Raw genomic sequence first — 10,925 nt, forward strand, 5'->3', positions numbered from 1 at the left:
CGGGCACAGGCTGGGCACAAACATGGCATAACTCTCTGGATTTTGTACCAGAGAGATCAGGTCAAACCATCGGCATGCACGCGGGAAGTGCGCTGGCGCGTCGATGGCCAGGTCGCAAGTTGGCGCACTGGCGGCGTGTACGCTGGCGCACAGAAGCTGGCATGATATGGGCATGAGATGGGCATGACTCTCGGGTTTTAGGCCCAAGGGTAGAAATGCACCATCGGCACGGACGCATGCAGTGCGCTGGTGCGCCGGTGCCCAAGCTGTCTTTTATTTTTCTTTTCTTCTCTCTTTCTCTTTTTTTGTTTGTTTTGGTAGGTGTCTTTGCTAGTATGCAAGAGAACACTTCACAAATTCATGCATCACTCAAAATATAGCATTCTCTCTATTCCAACAAGTCATCCATACCAAAATGATGAAATTTATCTAAACATCCTAGTTGACCAACAAAAATAACAACAACTAGAATTCCCATGTAATCAACAACATCAAAAAATCACAAAATTCTCAAAAATATAAACAAAAAGCAGATGGTATCTTACCACTACGAAGCACTTTTCTTTAACGAAGACGGTCAGTTTCAAACTTCTCCTTCCACAATAGGAACACCTTTAGCTCCCTTAAGAGCTTGTAGCCATGGTACTTCTTCACTCTATGTCCATTCACCTTGAAGGTTGCTTCATTTTTAGGATCAAATAACTCCACCACCCCATAGGGCTTTATCTCTTTTACCTTGAAAGGTCCTTCCCATCTAGAACAGAGCTTGCTAGGCATGAAACGAAGCCTCGAATTGTAGAGGAGCACCTCATCACCCTCTTGGAAATCCTTTTTCTGGATGTGGTGGTCATGGAATGCTTTGGTTTTCTCTTTGTAAATCCGGGCATTCTCATATGCTTTGTTCCTCAAACATTCGAGCTCCTCTAGCTGTAATTTTCTGGCTACTCCTGCTTGGGTCAAATCCATGTTGCATTACTTTACTGCCCAATAGGCTCTATGCTCAATTTCCATTGGAAGGTGACATGCCTTCCCATAGACAATCCGGAAGGGACTCATCCCTAATGGAGTCTTGTAGGCTATCCTATACGCCCATAGTGCATCTCCTAATCGGATGCTCCAATCCTTCCTTTGCGGATTGACTACCTTCTCCAAAATTCTTTTAATTTCCTGGTTGGATACTTCTGCTTGTCCGTTGGTTTGCGGATGATAAGCGGTGGCAACCTTATGCACCACTCCATAGTGCTTGAGCAATGCCTCTACCTTCCTGTTACAAAAGTGGGATCCTTGGTCGCTCACGATTTCTCGTGGCGACCCATAACGGCATACAATGTTATTCCTAATGAAAGAAATGACGGTATTGGCATCGTCAAGGCGGGTAGGTATTGCTTCTACCCACTTTGACACGTAGTCAACCGCTAACAGGATATATAGATACCGACTTGAGTTAGGAAACGGTCCCATAAAGTCAATGCCCCGCACATCAAATATCTCACAAAATAACATAGGTTGTTGAGGCATTTCATCCCTTTGGGATATGTTTCCCGACTTTTGACACTGATGGCAAGACATACATAATCGGTTAGCATCCTTGAACAAGGTTGGCCACCAGAATCCACAATCCAACACCTTTTTTGCGGTCCTTTGTGGGCCAAAGTGGCCACCACACTCGGACGAATGACAAGCTTCAAGAATGGGTTGGATTTCGGACTCCGGGACACATCTTCGAATTACTTGGTCTACTCCCCTCTTCCACAAGTGAGGGTCATCCCAAAGGTAATATCTGGAATCATTCCTCAACTTATCCCTTTGATGTTTGGAAAAGTTGGGAGGGAAGAGTTTCACAAACAAGTAGTTTGCCATTGGGGCAAACCAAGAAAAACTATCCGATACAGCATGGAAACTATCCAATGGGAATGAGTCATTGATCAGAAATAGATCAGATTTTAAATTCTCAAGGCGGCTTAAATGATCTGCAACCACATTTTGAGATCCACTCCGGTCCCTAATCTCAATGTCGAATTCTTGCAAAAGCAAGATCCAATGTATGAGTCTAGGTTTTGACTCATTCTTTGACAATAAGTATTTCAGAGCTGCATGATCCGTGTATACCACTATCTTTGATCCTAGCAAATAAGATCTAAATTTATCTAAAGCATGAAAAATAGCTAGGAGTTCCTTCTCAGTAGTGGTATATGATGACAAGTCATCATATACCCATTTTTCAAGCTAATTTCACTTGTTTTATTAGTCTTTATACACTTTCTTGCATCCTAAGTAAGTGATTTGGAGTGAAAATGCGTAACTTGTTTAAATCAAGCAACCACTATGAAATTAATGTCAACTCATGAGGTTTAAGCTAATTTTAATTGAATTTTAATTGATTTATAAGCCTTATGAATTTAGTGATACTTGGAGTGGTTGTTTTGGTTTATTTTAGGTGAAGAAAAGAATAAAAGAGAAAAGCGTGGCCTAAAGAAAGCGTGACCCAAGGAGAAGGAAGCGTGGTCAAAGGAAAAAAGTGTGCCGCATACAAAGGGGGAGGCAAGCATTGCCCTCCACAAGGGCACACTGCCCTCTAGGAGGGCAACATAAGGGAACAAGGCAAAGAAGGCAACTCTGCCCTGCCCACTACAAGGGCAGAGCACAAATTTGTGCCTTGGAATCAAGAAGAAGAAAATGTTGCCCTGCCCTCCACAAGGGCAGTATCGGGCTCACCAAGGAAGAAAATCAAAGGAAAAATGCCTATGATGCTTGCCACAAGAGTTGAACACGGGACCATGAGGAAGCAAGGAACTAAGGTCCATTACCGTGCCAAGAAACCAAGGAAAATGATTGAGCGTGTGTTTCTGCCCGGATTCGAATGCGGGACTTCATTTTGGAAACACTGCCCTGCCCTCCGCGAGGGCAGGGCAGCATTTTGATGGTGCATGATTCTGGCGCACCAAGGGACAATTCTGGCGCACCATCACAATCCTGGCAGCACCAATTTTTCCTGCCCTGCCCTCCGCGAGGGCAGGGCAGCATTTTGCGCATCACAGCTCGATCCTGGCGCATCACAGCTCGATCCTAGCAGCACCAAGCACGCACCGTGGCACATTCTGGCGCACCAATTTTTCCTGCCTTGCCCTCGGCACGGGCAGGGCAGCGTTTTGCGCACCAACATGCACCAGGCCGCACCAAAGCCGCACCAACATGCACCAAATCCTGCCCTGCCCTCCACAAGGGCAGGGCAGCCTCCTGGGAGCAACTTTTCATGGGCCGAAAATTCAAATTAAAACCCCATTTTAATTCATTTCTTCACCAATTCAAAAGCCCATCCAAATCCAAAAATCCAAGAATAGAAAGTGTATAAATAGGAGCTAGTTTGATGTAATTAGGACCTTTTGGACTTACCTTTTGCTTTGCCTTGAATTTTGCACTTTCTTTGAGCTTTTGTAACTTTCTTTGAGAGACTACACCAAGATTCCAGAGAATTGGGGAGGAGAATTGATCTCTCTTCTTCCTCATTCTTGCTTGGGTCTTTTTTAATTTCCTTGTTTTGATTCTTGGGTGTTAACAAGTGAGGAAATTCTATCTCAATCTCCACTCAAGAACTCTTTAGTTACTTTTCTGCATAATTGAATCAATTTACATTCTCTTTACTGCTTCTTCTTCAATTCCTTGTCAATTGCTTTGTGAACTTGGATCTGGGAAGGCAAATAGAGATCTAGGCTCTGCTACCTAGTCTCTTGAGACCTGAGACCCCATTTTACTTTTGGTTCTTCTGTGAACCCTGCTGCACGTTAATTTCATTTTCTGTCTGAATCTCTGTTTGATCCAATTCATCTTCTACTTAATTAATTGTTGCAATTTAATTTCTCTTTGTTTAGATTCTGCAATCCCAGTCCTCAAATCCCTCTTACATTCAAGCAATTTACATTTCTTGCCATTTAAGTTACTGCTATTTACATTTCTTGCACTTTAAGTTTCAGTCATTTACTTTCTTGTTCTTTAAGATTCTGCAAGTTTACTTTCCTGTTCTTTAATTTACTGCAATTTGCCCTTCCCCTTTTACAATTACTGTCATTTACTTCCTGTTAAACACAAATCACTCAACCAACACTTGATTCGCTTGACTAAACCAACTACTAAACTAAAATTGCTCAATCCTTCAATCCCTGTGGGATCGACCTCACTCATGTGAGTTATTATTACTTGATGCGACCCGGTACACTTGCCGGTGAGTTTTGTGTTGGATCGGTTTCCACACATCAAGTTTTTGGCGCCGTTGTCGGGGATTGAAATCGATTGACAATGATTAAGTGAAGTGGAGGTCTAGATTAAGCACTTTTTCTTTTCTGTTACTCTAATTCCTACTAACACACTAACTGTTTGAATTTTTGCTTAAACTAACTAAAACCTCATTCTAGCAATAGATTGAAGTTTTATTGATTTTCTGGGTCTGTGTGTTTATTGTTGTGTTTTTGTATGTCAGGTACAGGAAGATCTACCCCTGTCCTCTCTGAAATTGACCAAAGAACTCTTCGAAGAATAAGAAGAGCTGAAAGAGGAAAGAACGTTATTGGAGAGGAAGAATCTGAGGAGGAATTCCAAGAGATGGAAGGAGATCTCAATCAACCAGGAGAAGGAGCCAACAATAACCAACATCAACGAAGAGTCTTGGCTTCATACACACTTGCAAATGCTAGACACTGTGGGAGTAGCATTCTTCCCCCCAATGTCAATGCAAACAACTTTGAATTAAAGCCACAACTCATCACTTTGGTTCAAAACAACTGTTCCTTTGGAGGAGGACCATTGGAGGATCCAAATCAACACCTATCCACCTTCTTGAGGATTTGTGACACTGTTAAAACCAATGGTGTGCCTCCTGACAGTTACAAGTTGTTGCTCTTCCCATTTTCTCTCAAAGACAAAGCCACTCAATGGCTAGAAACGTTCCCAAAGGAAAGCATCAACACTTGGGATGATTTGGTGAGCAAGTTCCTTGCCAAATTCTATCCCCCTCAAAGAATCATAAGATTGAAGACTGAGGTGCAGACATTCACTCAAATGGAGGCTGAGAATTTATATGAAGCATGGGAAAGATATAAAGCTCTATTGAGAAAGTGTCCACCAGAGATGTTTACTGAATGGGATAAGTTGCAAAACTTCTATGAAGGACTTACTCTAAAGGCTCAAGAAGCACTTGATCACTCAGCTGGAGGCTCATTACAACTCATGAAGACCACAGAGGAAGCTCAAAACCTCATTGATATGGTGGCCAATAACCAATATTTCTTTGCTCATCAAAGACAATGCCAACCATCACAGAGAAGAGGAGTAATGGAGTTAGAAGGAGTGGATTCAATTTTAGCTCAAAACAAGATGATGCAACAGCAGATTCAACAACAGTTTGAGCAAATGGCCAAAAGAATTGATGGGTTGCAAGTGGCAGCAGTGAGCACCACAAGCCAACCATCAACCACATGGGTGCAAAGTGAAGAAACTCAAGAGGAGCAACAGCAAGAGCAAGTCCAATACATGCATAACCAAAATCCTGGAACAAATGAAGTCTATGGGGATACTTACAATCCATCTTGGAAGAACCATCCCAACCTCAGATGGGGAGACAACCATAATCAAAACCAACAACCATGGCAAAGAAACACAAGTCAGAACAATTGGAAAAACACAAACCACAACCCCCAGCCAAACACTAACCAAAATACATACAGAAAACCACAAAATAATTACCCCAACTCTAACCATTATCCACCCAATAACCACCCAACAAATCAAAACACCTATCATCATCCATCAACACCCCAAAACCAACCAATCTCACAAGACTCTCAGAGGATCACTAACCTAGAGTTGCTCATGGAGAAAATGATGAAGAACCAAGAATTGACAACAAAGAACCAAGAAGCTTCCATGAAGAACTTAGAGAGGCAGATTGGACAAATCTCCAAACAGATTTCTGTTGAGAAGCCATCAAGTTCACTACCTAGTGACACCATTCCCAACCCAAAGGAAGAATGCAAGGTCGTGCAACTAAGAAGTGGAAAAGTGTTATTGGATGGTAACCAAGGGGCAACCAAGCACAATGACAATGAGCCAACAAAGAATGATGAAGCCACTAACAAGGACATGATAAGCAAGGATGTCCCAGAAAAACTCACAGAAGGAGACAACAAACCACAGAATTTGAAGAGAGGAAAGCAGATCATGGAAGAACCAATTCCAAAACAGCATCAAGTGGAAAAGAGCTCAACACCACCACTGCCTTATCCACAGAGATTTCACAAAGAGACAAAGGATCAGCATTTTCACAAATTTCTTGAGACTTTCAAGAAGCTGGAAATCAACTTACCTTTAGCTGAGGCATTAGAGCAAATGCCTCTGTATGCCAAGATTCTAAAGGAGCTCATCAACAAGAAGAGAAGTTGGAATGAGAAGGAGACTGTAATGCTTAGTGAGGAATGCAGTGCACTCATCAAAAAGGGACTCCCTCCCAAACTTGAAGATCCTGGAGGTTTCTTCCTGCCCTGCACTATTGGGAACCTATTCATCAACAAGGGGATGTGTGACTTAGGAGCAAGCATAAATCTAATCCCATCTTCTTTAGTGAAAAAGCTTGGCATAGAGGAGGTGAAACCAATACAGATATCTTTGGAATTGGTAGATCAATCGGTAGCGTATCCTAAAGGGCTAATTGAGAACCTTTTAGTTAAGGTTGACAAGTTCATCTATCCGGCAGATTTTGTGATCTTGGATTCTGCAGAAAATGGAAATGACTCCATAATACTGGGTCGACCATTTTTGGCCACTGCTAGAGCCATTGTGGATATAGAGCAGGGAGAGTTAACCCTCAGGATGCATGAGGAGAGCATCATCTTGAAAGTCTTTCCAGAAATACAAAGGGATGAAGAAACAAGCAAAACAAGTGGTGATCTCCTTCCAAAGCAATCAACTGACAAGGCAGCAGAACAGAAAAACAAGCAGATGCAAGAAGAAAAAGGAATTCAAAAGGAAGCAGGGGTGATAAAAAAAAGGAAGGTATCACAACTCAAGTCACTATCAAAGGAAGCATATCAATAAGGAGGAAAAAGAAGAAAAACAAGAAAAAGGCCTACAAGGGGTGGAAGAATAAGAAAATCCCAACTGAAGGATTTGCCAAAGGTGATGAGGTGCAACTAGTGTATCAACAGCTTGGAACACAAGATTATTACACTGTCAACCAAGTACTCTCTCTTGAGCACATTGAAATTGAGCATCAAGGCACACAGAGAAAGCTTACAGTGAGAGGTGACAAGTTGAGACATCACCAACATCAACCACCCTAAAGGGAGTTCAATGTCAAGCTAGTGACAATAAAAGAGCGCTTCATGGGAGGCAACCTATGATTTAAGATTTCTGTCTTCTCTTTCATTTAATAAGCCATGATTCCCCTGAGTATGATTTTGAACTTTTATACCTGATAAATGCATACATTGTTTTAAAGCACATGTCAAACTTCTAAGTTTGGTGTCCCTTAAGGCACACCTTCATTTTTCAAAAAAAAAAAAGAAGATTATTCTTAGAACATATGCATAATTCTTTTGATGAAGCATATGATCAAACACTAAGTTTGGTGTCTGCATGTGTAACAATGTTCAGAAGATCATTTTCCAATCATGGACTCAAAACCATACACAAAGGGATCATGCATCAATCTTTTAAAATGCATCAATTGTGAAGATTGGTTTGCATTGTTAAGCCATTCCCTCAATAAAAGATAAGTTTGGTGTTCACCAACTTTTAGCATCTTTAATTAAGGGACACAATTGACCATGAATATATATATATATATATATATATATATATATATATATATATATAAACAAAACAAAACAAATCTTTTATTTCAAATCAATTGCCAACGATTATGTTAATGAATTAAGGCTAGCTGTCTTGATTCTTGCAGGAGAAAAGGATTGAGACAAAAGCAAGGAGGGGCCACGGCTAGGAGAAGCTATATGAGGATGGTCACATGCACCTAGAAGAACGCGCTCATGGGGAACAGAATTTGCATGCATGCATCCTTGAACACCTAAATGCATGCAACCAATGGAAGAAGGATCCTCGTCAAAGCCTCAACAATACATGCAAGCCGTCCATTTCATGCATTCCTTGGATGAACAACTCAATCTTAACCCTTCATGAGCACCAACGAGTTCCTCTCTCTCATTATGGTTTTGTTGGAAGGCTTGAAGAATTCACCTATAATTAGCTGTTGGCACCAACACGGTATACACACTCTCATTCAAGCCACTTTCATATGAAAACCATAATCTCTTCCACTCCCAAAACCAACATAATTCCCTTACCTCACACAACAAAACCGAACCAAAACTCATCCCAAATACAACACACACTTCTTTTATTCTTACTCTTTCTTTCTTCTTATCTCAAATCCGATGGCCTCCTCAAGTTCAAAAAGAAGGCCGGAAAAGGAACCTATGGTAGCCGAACCTCCATCCTTTGATGCAACCAAATTTAGATCCCAATTCCATGAAGGGAGATATCATAGGTTCATGGAGACAAAGAATGTCATTTATGAGAAAGGCCTTGAGTTGAGAGATGGGGAATATCCCATTATGAGGCAAATCACTAAAGAAAGAAGGTGGGAACTTTTATGTGCTCCTCTTGTTGACATCAGTGCAGTTATGATTAGGGAGTTCTATGCAAATGCTGCAAAAGAAAACAAAAATAGTGCTCCTTACACAAGTTATGTCAGAGGAGTTGAAGTGAGTTTTAGCCCAGCTGCCATCACAAGAGCCCTCAAGTTGAGAACCATAACCTATGCAGAGCCTAGTTATGAAACCAGATTGCAGATAGAAAACAATCCTGATGAGATCTTGCAGGGGTTATGTGTGGAGAATACAGATTGGGAAAGAGATTCAAAGGGAGTTCCAAGTCACTTAAGGAGGATAAATCTCACTCCTGTGGCTAAGGGATGGTATGAAATAGTGAGGAGATCTATCCTTCCTACTGGAAACGCTTCTTGGGTCACAATCAAACGAGCACTCTTGACATACTGCATCTTGCATGGAGGTGAGATCAACCTCGCACAACTCATAGCTGACAGTATTCAAGAAATGGCCGATAGCACAAGCAAATCAAAAGGTCTTGGACATCCAAGTACCATCCTCAGGCTATGTGACAAAGCTGGAGTAATCTTTGAAGATGAGGATACAGAAAAAGTGAAAAAGGGAAAAGGGATCACTAAGAAGAGTATGGAAGGAATAAATGAAGAAGATGATCCCGAGGGGGTGGTAACTCCCAAGCAAAGGAGATCACAAAGAGAGGAAGGACGAAATCAAGCTCATGATGCCATAGACATGAGCCAGTTACACAGGGCGATAGAAGAGCTATCTCAACAACTCATGCAGACTCAACAAGAGCAAAATCAGGGGTGCCAAGAGAAATATCTAGAGCCCCATCCAGAGTTTATGGAGCACTATCTGAAAGACAAAGAGGAGAGGGAAGCTTGGCAGCGTCAAATGGAGGAGAAGCAAGAGAGATGGCAACAGCAAATGATGACTCAACAGCAAGAATTTCAAGCACAGATCCTTGAAGGACAAAAAGAGCAATACAAAGAATTCAAGGAATCATATGATAAGCTGTATTTTAGTCAAGCTAAAGCAGGGGAATACAGTCACAACCTATATCAATGGAAGAATGTTCATCACACCATGGGAGAAGTTAGATATGCACAAAGAATGGAGAATGATGAGAACATGCAAGCAAGGTTGGAGTACTTGACCCACAATTTGCCAACACTCAATCCTGAGATCAAGCCATTTGAGCAATGCCCTGAATTTTTAGCCAAGCAACAGATAAGATCTCATCAATATACTGAGGCAACCTTTAAAAGATTGGAAGATGTTGGGCTCTCAGGACTCTTAGATTCCGTTTGGGGCAGAAGATGTCTTGGTGAAGAAATCTGAGATTATTCCAAGACAGGGAAGAGAAAGAAGAAAAAGGGAGAATCAAGTAGCAGCCACGACCATTAGAAGGTGGCAAAGTTCTTTCATGTTTCCTTTTTCATGTCTTTAATAAGGAGATGCATGTCTGAAACATGATATGCCTCCATCATCTATTTTCTTTTTACTTCATGCAATTTTTGTTCTTTGCTTTTATTTTAGTTAGTTAATAAATAGCTAGAAAATTGCTAATCTGCATAATGCTTGTCATTCATCACTTAGCTTTAAATTTTGTCTTGTTTCCCATATGCTTGAATAAAAGAGATTTGGTTTGAACTGAAAAGTGAAATATCCAATGTTGCATAAGTAGAATGGAAATTAATGGTGGTATATGTGTTTGATTAAATGCATAACTCATGAAATAATTGCTGCATAATATCATTCTCATTTAAGTGTGAGTTAGCTTGCTGTTATAAAGACCCTTATCAATAAACCCTTGAGAACAAAAACAGAAAGAAAAGGAAGAAGAAAAAGCCAAAATGGCAAGAAAAGCAAAAAAATAAAGGTTGGACACCAATAGCTTGGACCCTAAGACACATGCCTGTGGTGTTCTTGTACTAAGATATGCTTGGATGAGTAAATTCTAAGGGGTATTTTAAAACCCGGTCACTTAGATCAACTGATTTGGGATGGCCAATTGAAAGTCCACAATAAAGAGCAACTTAGATACAGAACATTTAGTTATCCAAAGAGATGCTGGGCATCAATGATCCTAGGAGGAATTAGTGAGCCATGTGTCTGTGGTGGAGAGATGTTGAGTAAAAGAAAGAAACAAATGAAGCCAAAGGCTATTACTGCAACATTTGACACCCAACCTCCAAAAGAATAATAAGCTCGTTAAGCATTATAAGCCAAGAAAAGTTAGCAAGGGAGTGATCAAAAAGTGAGTCTTCTAACAGCAAGTTTAGCAAGCCT

The 10,925-nt window shown here is 41.0% G+C and overlaps 1 protein-coding gene across 1 annotated transcript; it reads right to left on the reverse strand.

Moving 5' to 3' along the window:
• Nucleotides 1–564: 564 nt before the first annotated feature.
• On the reverse strand, nt 565–966 carry LOC130949687 (uncharacterized). The gene has a single exon (XM_057878340.1). It carries the CDS (start codon nt 964–966, stop codon nt 565–567), a length of 402 nt encoding a protein of 133 aa, XP_057734323.1.
• Between the last annotated feature and the right edge of the window lie 9,959 nt (nt 967–10,925).

This window comes from Arachis stenosperma, chromosome 9, assembly GCF_014773155.1.
Source record: "Arachis stenosperma cultivar V10309 chromosome 9, arast.V10309.gnm1.PFL2, whole genome shotgun sequence".
NCBI classification, from domain to species: domain Eukaryota; kingdom Viridiplantae; phylum Streptophyta; class Magnoliopsida; order Fabales; family Fabaceae; genus Arachis; species Arachis stenosperma.